This window comes from Theropithecus gelada, chromosome 8 (assembly GCF_003255815.1).
Source record: "Theropithecus gelada isolate Dixy chromosome 8, Tgel_1.0, whole genome shotgun sequence".
NCBI lineage: Eukaryota > Metazoa > Chordata > Mammalia > Primates > Cercopithecidae > Theropithecus > Theropithecus gelada.
In genome coordinates, this window is record NC_037676.1 from 41250243 (window position 1) to 41267090 (window position 16848).

The following is a 16848-nucleotide window of genomic DNA, read 5'->3' on the forward strand; positions in this document are numbered from 1 at the left end:
GCCTGGGCAACATAGCAAGACCTCGTCTCTACAAAAAAGTTTTAAAAATTAGGCAGCCAGCTGGGCGTAGTGGCTTACACCTGTAATCTCAGCACTTTGGGAGGCTGAGGCAGGCGGATCACGTGGTCAGGAGATCGAGACCATCTTGGCTAACACTGTGAAACCCCATCTCTACTAAAAATACAAAGAATTAGCCAGGCTTCGTGGGACGTGCCTGTAGTCCCAGCTACTTGGGAGGCTGAGGCAGGAGAATCGCTTGAACCCAGGAGGTGGAGGTTGCAGTGAGCGGAGATTGCGCTGCTGCACTCCAGCCTGGGCAACAGATTGAGACTCCATCTCAAAAAAAAAAAAATTAGGCAGCCATGGTGCATACCTGTAGTCCCACTACATTGGAGGCTGATGTGGGAGGATTTCTTGCCCAGGAGTTTGAGGCTGTAGTGAGCTATGATTGTGCCACTGCACTCTAGCCTGGGTGACAGAGGGAGACCTTGTTTCAAAACCATTTTTTAGAAATTATTTAAAATGTCGGGTACATTGGCTCACGCCTGTAATCCCAGCACTTTGGGAGGCCTAGGAGGGAAGATCACTTGAGGTCAGGAGTTTGAGACCAGCCTGGCCAACATGGTGAAACCTCATCTCTACTAAAAATACAAAATTAGCTGCTGTGGTGGTACGTGCCTGTAACTTCAGCTACTCAGGAGGCTGAGGCAGGAGAATCGCTTGAACCCAGGAGGTGGAGGTTTCAGTGAGCTGAGACAGTGTCACTGCATTCCAGCCTGGGCTACAAAATGAGACCCTGTCTCAAAAAAAAAAAAAAGTATTTATAATATTTGCCAATTATGATGTCTTCCCAGTATTGCACGGTACAAAATAAGCAGATCCACATGAAAGTGAGAATTATTTTAATTTTGTAGAGATGGGGTCTTGCTATGTTGCCCAGGCTTGTCTCGAACTCGCATCCTCAGGCAGTCTTCCCGCCTTTGCCTCCCAAAATGTTGGGATTACAGGCCTGAGCCATGGGACATGGCCTCAGCTGAGGTTTTTTTTTTTATTTTTTGTAGTGATGGTGGTCTCTCAATGTCCAGGCTAGTCTAGAACTCCTGGCCTCAAGTGATCTTCCTGCCTTGGCCTCTCAAAGTGCTGGGATTACAGCCATGAGTCATTGAACCTGGCCTGTTTTTATTTTTAATTGACACATAATAATTGTACATATTTATGGGGGACAGTGTGATATTTTGATACATAATGTGTAATGATCAAATCAGGGTAATTGGCATATTCATCACTTGAAACACTTATCTTTTTTGTTGGAAACAGTCAAAATTCTTTCTTCTGGCTATTTTGAAATACACAATAATTTTTTTTTTTTTTTCCTGGAGATGGAGTCTAGCACTGTTGCCCAGGCTGGAGTGCAGTGGTACGATCTTGGCTCACTGCAACCTCCGCCTCTCGAGTTCAAGTGATTCTCCTGCCTCAGCCTCCTGAGTACCTGGAATTACAGGTGTGCACCACCATGCCCGGCTAATTATTGTATTTTTAGTAGAAATGGGGTTTCACCATGTTGGCTGGGCTGGTCTCGAACTCCTGACCTCAGGTGTTCCGCCCACCTCAGCTGCCCAAAGTGCTTGGAATACAAGCGTGAGCCACTGCGTCCGGCCTGAAATGTATAACAAAGTTTTATTCACTGTAGTCACCCTGTTGTTCTATAGAATACTATAACTTATTCTACCTAACTATAATTTTGTACCCATTAACCAGTCCCTCCCTATTCCCCTCCACACCCCAGCCCCCACACCCTCACCCTTTCCTGCCTCTGGTGACCACTGTTCTACTTTCTACTTCTGTGAGATCAGTTTTTTGTTGTTGTTGTTGTGTTTTTGAGATGGAGTTTTGCTCTTGTCATCCAGGCTGGAGTGCAATGGCGCTATCTTGGCTCACTGCAACCTCTGCCTCCCAGATTCAAGCAATTCTCCTGCCTCAGACTCCCGAGTAGCTGAGATTACAGGTGCCTGCCACCACACCTGGCTAATTTTTGTATTTTTAGTAGAGATGGGGTTTCACCATGTTGGCCAGGCTGGTCTTGAACTCCTGAACTTAGGTGATCCCCCCCCCGCCTCAGCCTCCCAAAGTATTGGGATTACAGGTGTGAACCACCGAGGCTGGCTGAGATCAGTTTTTTTTTTTTTTTTGAGATGGAGTCTCGCTCTGTTGCCTAAGCTGAAGTGCAGTGGCACAATCTCAGCTCACTGCAACCAGCGTATCCTGGGTTCAAGTGATTCTCCAGTCTCAGCCTCCCAAGTAGCTGTGATTACAGCCGTGCACCACCACACCTGGCTAATTTTTGTGTTTTTAGTAGAGATAGGGTTTCACCATGTTGGCCAGGCTGGTCTCGAACTCCTAACTTCAGGCGATCTGCCTGCCTCGGCCTCCCAAAATGCTAGGATTACAGGCATGAGCCACCATGCCTGGCCTTTTTTTTTTTTTTTTTAATTTTTAATTTCTTTGGAGATAGGGTCTCAATCTGTCATCCAGGCTGAGAGCAGTGGTGCCATCATGGGTCACTGCAGCCTTAACCTCCTGGGCTCAAATGATCCTTCTGCCTCAACCTCCTGAGTAGCTGGGACTGCAGGTATGTGTCACCATGCCTGGCTGATTTTTTGGTTTTTTGTAGATAGGAGGTCTCTGTTGCCCAGGCCGGTCTCGAATTCCTGGACACAAGTGATCCTCCCACCTCAGCCTCTCAAAGTGCTGGTAATCCCAGGTGTCAGCCTACTGATTTTAACCAACTGAGATCTGTTTTTTATTAGCTCCCACAGATGAGTGAGAACATGCGGTATTTACCTCTCTGGGCCTGGCTTAATTCCCTTAATGTAATGCCCTCCAGGCTCATCCATGTTGCCACAGATGACAGGACTTCGTTCTTTTTTATGGCTGAATAAGAGAGTCCATTGTGTCTGTGTACCACATTTTCTTTATTCATTTGTTCATTGATGGACATTAGGTTGACATTTAGGTTGATTTCATATTTTGGCCATTGTGAATAGTGCTGCAGTAAACATGAGGGTGCCAATATCTCTTTGATAAACTGATTTCCTTTCCTTTGGATAGATACCCACTAGTGGGATTGCTGGATCATATGGTAATTCTATTTATAGTTTTTCTTTTTTTTTTGAGACGGAGGCTGGTCTCAGGCTCTGTCACCCAGGCTGGAGTGCAGTGACATGATCTCGGCTCACTGCAACCTCCGCCTCCTGGGTTCAAGCAGTTCTCCTGCTTCAGCCTCCAAGTAGCTGGGATTACAGGTGTGTGCCACCACACCCGGCTAATTTTTATGTTTTTAGTAGAGACAGGGTTTTGCCATTTTGGCCAGGCTAGTCTCGAACTCCTGACCTCAGGTGATCTGCCTGCCTCAGCCTCTCAACCTGTTGAAACTAAGGCGTGAGCCACTGCGCTAGCCTTATTTGTAGTTTTTCAAGGAACCGCCATACTATTTTCCATAATGGCTGTGCTAATTTACATTCCCACCAATAGTGTATAGAGTTTCCCTTTCTCCACATCCTTGCCTTCATTTGTTCTTTTTTGTCTTTCTGATAATAGCCATTTTAACTGTGGTGAGATGACATCTCATTGTGGTTTTGATTTGCATTTGTCTGATGATTAGTGATATTGAACATTTTATCATACACTTGTTGACCATCTGTAAGTCTTTGAGAAATTCCTCTTCAAATCATTTGCCCATTTTAAAAATTGGATGATTTATTATTTTGCTGTTGAGTTGTTTGAGTTCCTTGCATATTCTTGATATTAATCCCTTGTTGGATGGATAGTTTGCAAACAATTTCTCCTATTTCATAGGTTGTCTCCACAGGTTCCATAGGTTTACTCTGTTTTTTCTTTTGCTGTGCAGAAGCTTTTTAGTTTGATGTAATCTCATTTGTCTACTTTTGCCTCTGTTAACTGTGCTTATCCATAAAATCTTTTCCCAGACCCTGAAGCACTTCCCATGTTTTCTTTTTTTTTTTTTTTTTTTTTTTTGAGACAGTCTCACGCTCAGCTGAGACAGGTGTGATCTCGGGTCACTGCAGCCTCCATCTCCTGGGTTCAAGCGATTCTCCTGCCTCAGCCTCCTGAGTAGCTGGGATTACAGGCAGCGCCATCATGCCCAGCTAAATTTTTTTTTTTTTTTTGAGACGGAGTCTTGCTCTATCACCCAGGCTGGAGTGTAGTAGTGTGATCTTGGCTCACTGCAAGCTCCGTCTCCCGGGATCATGCCATTCTCCTGCCTCAGCCTCCCGAGTAGCTGGGACTATAGGCACCTGCCACCATGCCTGGCTAATTTTTTATGTATTTTTGGTAGAGATGGGGTTTCACCGTGTTAGCCAGGATGGTCTCGATCTCGTGACCTTGCGATCTGCCCACCTCGGCCTCCCAAAGTGCTAGGATTACAGGCATAAGCCACCACACCTGGCTACACCCAGCTAATTTTTCTTTTTTGTGTGTGTGACGGAGTCACAAACTGTTGCCCAGGCTGGAGTGCGTTGGCGCGATGTCGGCTCACTGCAACCTCCGCCTCCCGGGTTCAAGCGATTTTCCTGCTTCAGCTTCCCAAGTAGTTGGGATTACAGGCACCTGCCACCACACCCGGCTAGTTTTTATATTTTTAGTAGACACGGGGTTTCACCATGCTGTCCAGGCTGGTCTTGAACTCCCAACCTCAGGCAATCCACCCACCTCGGCCTCCCAAAGTGCTGGAATTACAGGCATGAGCCACTGTGCCCAGCCTAGTTTTTGTATTTTTAGTAGAGACAGGGTTTCACCATGTTGGCCATGCTGTTCTCAAACTCTTGACCTCAAGTGATCTGTCCATGTTGGCCTCCCAAAGTGTTGGGATTACAGGCATGAGCCACTAACAGGCGCCTGGCCTGTTATGTACTTTTAAAAAGCCAAAAGCCAGCTTCCTCCTCCTGCTGGCTGAACCCCATGCAGTCTATTTGCACCTGCCTCTCTGTCATTCCTCCCCTTGGCTGCCCCTGGTTCGGGTGCTGAGCCCTCTCGTCGAACAGGCCTCCCTCTCCTCCACGTTCCTCCAGAATGAACTCTAGGCTACCTCCTCCACAAACCTGTTTGGGATGACTTTGTTCCGTGGGAACTGGTTCTCCCGGTGAGTTTCTCCAGGCCGGCTCCTGTGCCGCCCTTCCTGTCTGACGAGAGTAAGTGTCGTCAGGACCCTGCATTCCTGGTCAGCCAGGGTTGGGTCTGGCCTTGGAGTTCCTTCAGTTCTCCCTTAGCAAGTGCCTGACGTTGTATATGTGCTAGGTGCCCCAAATCATCCACTCTGCCAGTCCACAAATATTTATCTAATGTTTATTATGTGTACAGTGGTGATTAAAGCGGACCTTTGGAGAAGGGAAAGAGCCATTAGTCAACTAATTATAAATGTAAGCTCCTAAGTATTATAAAGTGCAAGTTGGGAGAAGGACCCAGTGCACTGAGACCTTTCGTTCGGGTGGGATCAGTCAGTGTCAGAGGAGGTTCCCCAAGGAAGTGGCAGTTGAACTGAGGTCCTAGTAGAAGTCAGCTTGGCAGAGAAGGTGGGAGGAGAGTTCCAGGCCAAGGGAGAGGCTCCTGAGGGCCCCTGTGGAGGGCAGGTGTGGCAAGTGGGCAGGACCGAAGGCCAGTGTGGCCCAAAGGGAGGATGGGGTACAAGTGCCTGGGTGGCTGAGGGTGGACTGTGTAAGTCAGACCCTGTGGCGTTTTTTGGGCAGTTTCAGCTGAAGGGGTTTTGTTTTTATGGAGGAGCTGTGGAACGACGTTAGAGGGAGGTGCTGTGCCCATGGGAACAGATTGGGAGGGCCCAAGCAGTGGGCGGCGTGCTAGGAAAAAATCAGCTCTGGGAAGAAATGCCCTGATCCATAGTGCGCAGCAGTTCTTATGGGGTAGCTACTCCCACCAGGGCTGACTTCAAGCCACCAGCAGTTTAACAGCCCGCTCCGGCCAGATTCCTGAATAGTTAACAACTAGCTTTCGGTGGCTGCTACTACGGTGTCACTGGCACCGTCCCAGTGATGCAGGCAGACCAGGTCTGAATGTTTTGGAGTCGTCCAGGTGAGAGATGGAGAGGGGTGGGCAGACTTAAACGATATTTAGACCTGGTGCGGTGGCTTACGCCTGTAATCCCAGCACTTTGGGAGCAGAGGCAGGCAGATCACCTGAGGTTGGGAGTTCGAGACCAGCCTGACCAACGTAGAGAAACCCTGTCTCTACTAAAAATACAAAATTAGCCAGGTGTGGTGGCGGATGCCTGTAATACCAGCTACTCAGGAGGCTGAGGCAGGAGAATTGCTTGAATCCAGGGGGCGGAGGTTGCAGTGAGCCGAGATCGTGCTACTGCACTCCAGCCTGGGCAACAAGAGCGAAACTCTGTCTAAGAAAAAAAAAAAAGAGAGAGAGAGTGAAGTATATTTAAGGGGTGGAATCAACAGGGCTTAGTGGTGGAGTAGAGGTGGAAGGGAGCAGAAGGAGTGGAGTGCCTGCAGGTCCTCAGTGGATGCCTACCCGTGAGCGGCCCAGGCCAGGAAGCTCTCTACCTTCCTTCCCCATGGGTTCTCCCTAAGTTTGGGAAATCTCTAGGGCTGCTTTGGGTGCTAAGGAGAGGTCTTTGGTCATTGTCCAAGTTCAGAAGATGAGCGTTTGTGTTCTCTGTTGCGGACCCCTCTGTTCACAGCCTCTTAAAAGAAGCAGCTGGGCTATGGTAGTGTTGGTTCCTTAACTCTCATGGTTTTACTCCACATAACAAGTGTGCACTTTCCTGACACTCCATGCACTGTATCTTGTCTGCAGAAGAGGGAATGTTTTAGTTATCACGATAGAAATTACATGAAAAAGCCCCTAAGCATGGGTATCCTCAGTCAGAGAAGTGGCCTGATAATCAGAAGTATCATTTACTGAGAACCTACTATGCGCCAGCATCAAACTACGTATTTATGTGCTTTCTCTCCAGCCCTCACATCTCTAAAAGGAAGTACTGTTGTCTTTGTTCCCATTTTGTAGTTGAGGAGACTGAAGCACAGTCTCTGTGACTCACCCACAGAGGCTGAGCTCGCAAGCAAAGAGGCTAGGATTGGAACCTGCGTCTGTTCGGAACCCAACCTCATGTTTTTCCATTGTGCCTGTGGCCTCTCCGTGGTGGGGACTCGGGGTGGGGCCTCGGTGTTCCTTAGGCTCTCCTTGTTCCCTACAGTCTGAACCTCTTTGAAGCAGGAAGGGGAAAACACTTCTTTACTGGTTTTTTGTTGTTTGTTTTTTGAGACAGGGTCTCCCTCTGTCACCCAGACTGGAGTGCAGTGGCTCGATCAGGGCTCACTGCAGCCTTGAACTCCTAGGGTCAAGGAGTCCTCCCACTTCGGCCTCCTGAGTAGCTGGGACTACAGGCATGAGACCCCATGCCTGGCTAATTTTTTTTTTTTTTTTTTTTGTAGAGATGAGGTCGTTCTATGTTGCCCAGGCTGGTCTTGAACTCCTGGGCTCAAGCAGTCCTCCTGCCTTGGCCTCCCAAAGTGCTGGGATTTCAGGCATGAGCCACTGCGCTTGGTTGAAAAATGCTTCTTTGGAGAACAAAACACTTATAAGTCTCCCTTGTTAGACAAAGAACCCCACATTGAGTGTTTCCCAGGGAGGGAGGGCAGTTAAGCGAGCCCCACCAACCTGCTTCCCCTGTTCTTGTGGTTCTCCTGCCATGCGTGGGCCTCACCATTCCACACTGTGTTGGAACTCGCTAAGACCTCCAGCTCAGGGTCAGCACAAACCGCTTCCCAGTACGGTTTAGACAGGCTGACATTTTCAGTGAGACCTCTGTGAAATACAAAGGAGGAGGAGGAGGAGGTAACCAAGGGCCCCCACGTGGCAACATGGTTTGGGAGTAGGGGTGGGAACACGAGACTCAGTCACACAGACCTGGGTTCAGATCCTGGCTCTGTCAGCATCTTGGCTGTGGGTCCCCACTTTTCGCATGGATGATGGGGATTCCCCAATATTGATCCCCTCATTGCTGGGTCCCCAATATGGCTGGGCAGGAGGTAGGTCAGCTGCCTTCTGGAAGCGACCCAGAGTACCTTGCGATATCGTCATGTTCTGTGTGCACTTGGCTGTGAGGAGGGCCAGGAAGTGCTGCCTGGAGCCCTGTGGAATGCTTGTTGGGGTGGAAGAGGCAGTGTGTGCACTGGATGTTAGAAGGCAGAGTGTTAACAATCCCTTCTATGAAGCAGCACGGACCTGAACTCGCCCCTTCAGGGGACAAGACAAAGCTCACCCCAGCTTATCTCTGTGCTTGGAAGCCTTAAAGCCTCTGCTCCATTCAGTCACTTCTCTAGGGATTTATAGAGCCTGGGCCCAAGCTCTGTCGGGGATACCAGGAAAAAAGGGGCCCTGCCCTTCGTGTGCTTACTCTCTGATCACAGCGATCCAGGGAGCATTCAGGAACGCAGTAAGTGAGTCTAAATCCAAGCACCGAACTGCATGGATAACAATGGCTGCTGTTTCTCCAGGGCATCATATGGCAGCCAAGCTGGGTTCACTGTCTGCATGATCTCTCCTGAATGCTGGGGAAGGGAGGCTTCTTGGGGTGAATGGAGCTTTAGCAGGATCTGGAAAGGAGGTAGACTTTCGAGGGCCTCGCAGGAAAACAGAGGTCGACTCAAGTGGGCAGAGCAGCATCTCCACGGGGCCAGAAAAGAAAGTGAGGCTGTGGTCGTTTATTCCCGGCTCCCTGTGTTCGGATGCTGTGTGTCATTTTAGCTGACATCCCTGGAGTGGATGGACCCATCCCCATCTTATGGATAAGGACCCAGGGCTTATACATGGGCTCCTAATGCACCTTTACCATGCGGTGGGGGAGGGAGTTACACCTGGACCTACTTGTCTCCGGAGCCCGAGCGCCTAGCTCCCATGGGTGAGGCGGGAGGCCACTGTGCCCAGTGGGGGTCTGCACTATAGGGAGTAGGGTGAAGAAGTTATGGCCCTCATAGCATAGAGCAGGCGATGCTGGGGCCCAGGGTGTGTTCAGTCGACTACCTGCTGAGTCAGGTGAAACTGCAGCTGGATGCTGGACCTGTTGGCTTCCAGCTCTGGGTCCTCCTGCCCAGTCTCTCTGCCCCCAGCCTTGTGCCTCCTTTCTGAAGCACTCATCTCAGGAGGTGGGGTCTGAGAAGGAGGAGGAGGTTATTACTAATTGTCCCCGTGTCCACAGTGGCCTGGTTGGATGCTTGCCATGATAACGGGACACTGGGCTTTCTGTGCTAAGGGTCTAAACGTAGCTCTTTGCCTCTGTGAGTTTCCCCTGAGTCATTGAAAGAGGTGAACTTCAGGAAGCTGGGCCAGCCCCTTTTGTTTCTCCCGTGACTGGTCTTCAGCTCGCATCTGCCAGGCACCTTTTAGTCTGAGGATGTGCTTCCCCTCTGCCTTTTTTACACCTTATGACACACATGCTTATACACAAGTTTTATGTTTTCATGCATCAAAGGCAAGGAATTGCAAACTCTGAGGACCTTCATAATCACTACATTCAATCTGGACATACAGGGGAAACTTTCTCCCTTTTCTCAAAATATAGACCAGTTTTCTGTTGTTGTTTTGTGTGTGTTTATTTTTCAAGACAGCGTGTCACTCCAGTAGCCCAGGCTGAAGTGCAGCAGCGCGATCACAGCTCAATGCAGGTCTCACTGTATTGTCCAGACTTGACTTCCCAGGCTCAGGAGATTCTCCCACCTCGGCCTCCCAGGTAGCTAGAACTACAGGCATCTATGACTATGCCTGGCTAGTTTTTAAAAATATTTTTAGTAGAGACAGAGTCTTGCCATGTTGCCCAGGCTGGTCTCAAACCCCTGGGCTCTAGTGATCTACCTGCCTTGGTCTCCCAAAGTGCTGGGATTATAGGCATGAGCCACCACGCCCGGCCACAAAGCAGTTTTGAGTTTTGTCCTTCACGAGGAGTTCACGTACCAGAAGTTGGGTACTGACATGGCTCAGGCCTAGTCTGGGTTTCCACAGAACTAAGCTAAGACTCAGTAGATTCTAGGAAAAATAAAGTAAGCCAACCTTCTTACTTTACATCTGTTCGAATTCCACTGCTAGTGAAGAACAAACTCCCTGGGGTTTCAGAACCGGTGTTCGTAGCCTGCTTCTGTGCTGTTTTAATTGAATTTCGCTTTCTAGAGCAGGCATGTTTTTAATAACAAAGTAATTCTGTTTGCATTTCTGTTTCAAATGAAACATTACTCATGGAAAAACTGGGAATATTTCAGAATACTTCCTAGAGGCAGATGAAGGCCACTGTGTTAGGAAAAGTTTAAGTGTGTCTGTATCTACAGCAGACCTTCCTAGGCCCAGGAAGTTAGGATTTCACCTCAACTCTAGGGCGAAGCTGAGCTGTCTGTGAGTAGAAAGTTAGTTTTGGTCTCTATGCCCAGATATTTAAAGACTTGTTCAGTGTTCACATTGCTGAGTTCAGTCTTTTTAGTTTGCATTTGGATATTTAAGACCAGTTTCAAGCCTTCAGTATCAAAATCTCCTCCTGATTCTGGGTTGGGCCAAGTGACAGCTGTGTATCAGGTCCAGTGTTTGTGTTGGGCAAAAGACTGCAATTATCCAATTTGTAGCTAGACAGATGACCTAAAATCACTTAATAAACTGAGTCATCTAATCTACTTTTTAAATCTGATTATCTGTCCTGTTTCATTTGTGGTAGGTAGAATAATTCCCCCCAACCCCACCAAGAAATCTGCATCCTCATCTCTGAACCTATGACTGGGTGGGGCAGCATGGCAAAAGGAAATTAAGGTTACAGATGAAATTAGGTTTCCTAATCAGCTGACCTGAGATGGGGAGATTGACCTGGCTTCCCTGGGGGTCCCAGTGTAATCTCAAGGGTTCTTAAACGTGGGAGAGGGAGGTAGCAGAGCCAGTGTCAGCTGATGCATGTGAGGAAAATGGCGGGCCATGGCTGACGCCAGGATAGGCTAAGGGGCCACGAGCTGAAGAAAGTGGCGCTTCTAGAAGATGCAGAGGGAAAAGCAGGGAAACAGACTCTCCCCTAGAGCCTCTAGATGGAGCACAGCCTCACCAACATCCTAGCTCTGGCAGACGCACGTCAGGCTTCAGCAGATAGAACTGCAAGGAAATAAGGTGTATTATTTTAAGCCACCAAGTTTGTGGTAATTTGTTACGGCAGCAATAGACAACAAGTGCACTCTTCTGTGTATTGAAGTTAAGTTGCTGCAGATTTTTTGGTATCTTGGTTTAGTCTCAGTCATTCTGAGGTAGCGAACCATGAGTTACAGTCTCTTTGGCTAAACCATTGCTTGGAATACTGTCCATGGAAATGTTGCAGGGTGGATGGAGGTGGATAGATGCTCTTGGCAACGGCACCTCACACTGCAGCGGGGCCATCAGTCTCTGTTTGTGGAACCCTGTGTTCCCCACGTCTAAGCTCCTCTGCAAACTCCGCCTAACTGGAGGCAAGTGTCTGTAGCAGTGTCTCAGTGCTGCTATCACAGAGTAACTGAGAATGCATAATTTATAACAATTTTATTTCTTATAGTCCTAGAGGCTAGGAAGTCCAAGATCAAGGCAGGGTGAAGGCGAAAGGGCAAGATACAAAAAGGGCCAAACTTGTCCTTTCATAACCATCAGTCCCACCTGGGGTACAGAGCCATCAAATTTGTATCTTCATAAACTGAGAAAACAGAAATTGGCCTAACAGGGCCTCTAGGACATCCTTCAAGTGAGCCACAGTAGAGTCTGGTACAGTTCTGAAATCTTCTCCTACTGTTGGGTACCCTGTGCCACACTGCAGGCACGGCTCTTGCCCAGGTGTGTGTGTGGGTTGGGAGTTTTGTGCTGTAGGTACACAGGAGGTGCAGGATGTTGGTGCAGGTCAGCTTGTTTAGCGGTGGCAGGATCGGCTCTCAGGCTGGGGCTCTGGGAGCTGCTGCCTGGGGCAGCTGCTGCCCCGCAGTTGTCCTGGAGACCCCCCATGGCCAAAAGAGGTGACAGTGGTGCAGTGGTGACTCCCTTGTGGCAGCTGGAGTGCCTGAGGCCAGAGCCGCTCTCCCTGCTGCTTGTGCCACAGCCTCAGGGCCTGCCTGTCTCCGGCGTCCCCACTCATGCACCAGGGAGAAGAGGGGAGGCCGCCAGGAGCCAGTGGCTCAGTTCATGATTCGCCAGGTGCAGGAGCCACTGTTGAGGATGCTGCTGGTTACCTGGGTAGAAGTTAAAGCCCATGAAGATGGACAAGTCTATAATTTGACAAAGAGAAGAGAAAACAGCCCATTACTCTGCAGAAAGTAACTCTTTGGCATGTGCACTGAAGGAATTAGCTGTTACAGGAGTATAGTGGAGGGTGAGACCCTCTTGAGTTGGGCAGACTGTGGTGCCCATGCACCTGTGCTGGCAAGTGTAGAGGAGCAGGGCCAAGCGCCAGGGTGGGTGGTGCCATCTGGCTGCAGTGTCGTGGGAGAGCGGCTGGAAATGCAGGTGGGAGCCAATCTCTGCAGGATTTTAAACAGGAGTACTCGGATGACCTGGGTTCCCTGCTCTGCGGGGTTACCAATACCTGCTAGAGGCTTGTTTTCAAGCCTTGAAATATGGGTGTCAGTATTCCCATTTTACAGAAGAAACTGAGTCAGACCAAGTGGTTTACCCAAAGTCACATAGCTAGTAAATGGCACAGTTAGAATTTGAACTAGCCAGTGTTTCATCTGCTATATTATGCTACATTATGCTTGTGTTCTGAAAGGACAAAACTCACATGAAACAATGAAGACACTTAACGTGGTGTTCACTATTAGGCTGAACCACGTGCAGGTGCTATTTTTGTAGGTCAATGTGGTCAATTAGCAGTGTCCCATGGGTCAGCCTAATACAGCAGCAGCCAGGGTTCGGACAGAGAAACCTCTCTGGGCAGGAATGGTCAGCAGAGGTTTCATGGCAGGGCTTGGAATGGAGCAGGGCCTTGAAGCCTCTGTAGTCTCTGGATGGATAGAAATGAGGTGGGAGAGGCTGGGTGTGGTGGCTCACGTCTGTAATCCCAGCACATTGAGAGGGCAAGGCAGGCAGATCACTTGAGGTCAGGAGTTCAAGACCAGCCTCACCAACATGATGAAACCCGTGTCTACTAAAAATACAAAAATTTGCCAGGCATGGTTGCGCATGCCTGTAATCCCAGCTACTCAGGAGGCTGAGGCACAAGAATTATTTGAACACGGGAGGTGGAGGTTGCAGTGAGCTGAGATTGTGCCAGTGCACTTCAGCCTGGGCGACAGAGCAAGGCTCTATCTCAAAAGAAAAAGAAATGAGGCTGGAGTGGTTGGGTGAGAGGTGGGGTGGTAAGGAGACAGCCCGAAGGGCAGGTGCTACGTGGCTGTCGATCGGTGTGTACATGTGACCTCGGAGCACCAGGAGGTGATTGCAGGTGACACCTGAGGGCTGGAGATCCCTCCCATGCAGCAGACAGGGTGGGATTTGGCCTGCAGCTCGCTCTGCTGGTCCCCACTGTGCTGTTTCTGTAGGAAACAGGTGAGCAGATTGCCATCAAGCAGTGCCGGCAGGAGCTCAGCCCCCGGAATCGAGAGCGGTGGTGCCTGGAGATCCAGATCATGAGAAGGTGAGGGCCTTGCGCACCCCAAGGGAAAGCTGGAGCAGCAGCCCCCGGTGTGTCTAGAAAGGAGAGTCTTGCTGGGCACGGTGGCTCACGCCTGTAATCCCAGCACTTTGGGAGGCTGAGGCAGGTGGATCACGAGGTAAGGAGATTGAGACCATCCTGGCTAACACAATGAAACCCCATCTCTACTAAAAATACCAAAAATTAGCCAGGCTTGGTAGTGGGCGCCTGTAGTCTCAGCTACTTGGGTGGCGGAGGCAGGAGAATGATGTGAACCCGGGAGGCGGAGCTTGCAGTGAGCCAGGATCGCGCCACTGCACTCCAGCCTGGGCGACAGAGCGAGACTCCGTCTAATTTAAAAAAAAAAAAAAAAAAAGAGGAGAGTCTTAAATCTCTGCCCCTCCATCAGGGTGCCAGCCCGACAATCTCCACGGTGACTCTGCTGCTTCTAAAGATGCCAGAGGAAGAGCAGCTAAAGTCCACACTGGGCCTTGTCGGGGACTTTTCATCAGTTTCATTATATTAAATAAGTTAACACAGTTACCACAGTGACTTTTCCTTTGTCAGCAAAAAAAAAGCCTTCTTTCCTCCTGTATTTCCAGTTCCAAAGTGGTACATGACCGTTCTCTGCTGTCATGCTGCCGCTGACATTTATTCCTCTAGTGTGGAGACTGGGCCGTCCATCTGCCCGGTGGCTGCTGACCCCCTAGCTAGTGAGGTGGGCTCCGAAAGAGCCAGCGAGGAGGATACCAAGCAGGGGCTCCTCTGCCAGCCTCTTAAAAAGAGGAAGTGCCATTTGGTTACATCATGGTTCTATCTGGTTACATGAGTTCCTTCTCAGATCCCTCTCTGTGTGTCCACCTTGGGGTGATGTGTGTGGGTGAATCAACCTGCCGAAAAATAAACAGAGAAAAGAAAAAAAATACGAGAACAAAAAGAGCAGGCACCACCTTGTTTGCCTGCTTGCATGTGTGACACATCCCCCCCATGTGGAGGGCATGAGATTGGAAGGTCTTCAAAGGAGCAATTTGGCAGCACGATGAGGACTTGGGATGTAGCACACACAGAAAATGGAAGTTACACGGAGTGTGCCCTCAGGGTCTGAGTTCTGGTGCTGTGGGTGGGGCTGGGTGCACGCCACTGACCGGGGCATTGCAGTTGGCCACCCATCCTGGGCTCTGTCTTCCTCTGTTTCGAAGCCCTGGGTTATCCTGGGCCTTTGTTGCTGAGACCTGATGGGGGTGATAGGGATGGGTCTGGGCAGGAGTCTGGCTCTGCTCTCATTGGTTTTCCTCCTTCCTAGGCTGACACACCCCAATGTGGTGGCTGCCCGAGATGTCCCTGAGGGGATGCAGAACTTGGCACCCAATGACTTGCCCCTGCTGGCCATGGAGTATTGCCAAGGAGGAGATCTCCGGAAGGTGAGGCTCCCGCGGCTGCCAGGCATACAGCCTGTCTGGGCAGGTGGGACACCAGGAAGGGGGATGGGAAGACCTTTCACTTCTGTCATCATCAGGAAGCTTGGGGACCCCCAGCAACTCCAGCAGGGCTGCTTTGCCTCTCAGATCCTCTGTTCCCTGCCCACCTGGGGCTGGTGTGTGTGTAAGTCAGAGGCACTTCCGAGAACACCAGGGAAGGGGGAAGGGCGTGCTGCACACTCTGCTGGGATTATTCCAATGACAAGGAAAACTCATCACAGGTTTGGGTGTGGGGAAGGACTGGGCAAGTTCCAAAACAAATGCTTCCTCCCTGGGCGTGTTAGGGCCACGTTAGGCCTTTGGTGCCAGCGCCACTGCTCTCCTTATTAGGAGGGATCTTATTCCAGAGATGGGACAGCACCACACATGGGGGCAGGGAGCATAGAAGACAGGGAGTGGGATTCATGATCAGAGAGCTGGGCCAGGACTGCAGACCTGCCCCAACCCATCCGACCCACCCAACCCACCTGACCCACCTGGACTCATCTGTGGGGCTCTGCTCTCCGCCTTCTCACCACACCACCTCCTCTTCCCTAGAGTGTTCACTTCTGGTGGGTGGATGGCAGCCCCTTCTGGTCTCAGGGGCAGTTGGGCGCCCTCTTCCCCGTTGTTCCCTGTGATAGTACCACATAGCCTGCTAGTACATGTTACCTCATTCGATTTCCAACAGCTCACACATGAGTGCACAGGTAAGGTTCCCACATCACGGGTGGATATCACAGCCCAGAGAGGTTGGGCCTCACACAGCTGTAGCAACAGAGCCTGGGTCCCAGTCCACACAGACCTAGCCGCAGGCCACCTCTCCATCTCTAAGACTGAATAAGGCCATATAACATGATAACTGGAAGCTCTGAACAAAATATTTTTTTTTTTTTTGAGACAGAGTCTCGCTCTATTGCCCAGGCTGGAGTGCAGTGGCGTGATCTCGACTCACTGCAGCCTCCGCCTCCTGGGTCCAAGCGATTCTCCTGCCTCAGCCTCCCAAGTAGCTGGGATTATAGGTGCCCGCCCCCATGCCCAGCTAACTTTTGTATTTTTGGTAGAGGCAGGGTTTCGCCATACCAGCCAGGCTGGTCTCGAACTCCTGACCTCAAATGATCACCCACCTCAGCCTCCCAAAGTGCTGGGATTACAGGTGTGAGCCACTGCGCCCAGCCAAAAAAGTTTTTATTTTAATTGAAAAGGAGGTCGGTTACTCTGTGAGTGCACCTCTTTACTTTGGAAGGGTCACAATAGTGAGGGTGGGAGCCCAGGCGTTTACTCCCTTTCAGTGGCTATTCCCAGACACACTTCAGGTGCTACTCTTACTGTTCCTCCAGGCCCTTGTGCCTCTTGAAAAAAAAACAAAAGCTTTCCACTTTGGGAAGCTGAGACAGGAGGATAGCTTGAGGCCAGGAGTTTGAGACCAGCCTGGGCGACATACCAAGGCCCTATCTCCTCAAAAAATAAAAAATGAAAAATTAGCCGGGTGTGGTAGTGTGCGCTTGTAGTCCCCACTATTTTGGAGTCTGGACTGGGAGGATGGCTTGAGCCTGGGAGGTTGAGGCTACAGGGAGCTATGATTGCGCCACTGCATGCCAGCCTAGGCGACAAAGCAAGACTCAGTCTCAAGAAAAAAGATAATCCTGTCTCAGAAGAAATAGACAGATAAATAAAATAAAAGGAAACTTTCCGTGGGCTTGGCCTGCCAGAGTGGCTGTCCCTGGAGATAGGCAT

General features: G+C 50.0%; 1 protein-coding gene across 4 annotated transcripts in view; it reads left to right on the forward strand.

Annotated features, from left to right (window-relative positions):
- Positions 1-16848, forward strand: part of IKBKB (inhibitor of nuclear factor kappa B kinase subunit beta) — a 57953-nt gene that overhangs the window by 1289 nt on the left and 39816 nt on the right. For 3 of the 4 annotated variants that reach the window (XR_003120783.1, XM_025393899.1, XM_025393900.1), the window contains 2 exons: positions 13563-13657; positions 14958-15075. Coding sequence is in view for 3 of the 4 variants with exons in the window: in XM_025393899.1 (XP_025249684.1) it covers positions 13563-13657; positions 14958-15075 (213 nt within the window). In the remaining variant the exon portion in view is untranslated. The remainder of the gene's footprint in view (positions 1-13562; positions 13658-14957; positions 15076-16848) is intronic. The other variant, XM_025393901.1, reaches the window with a different exon arrangement.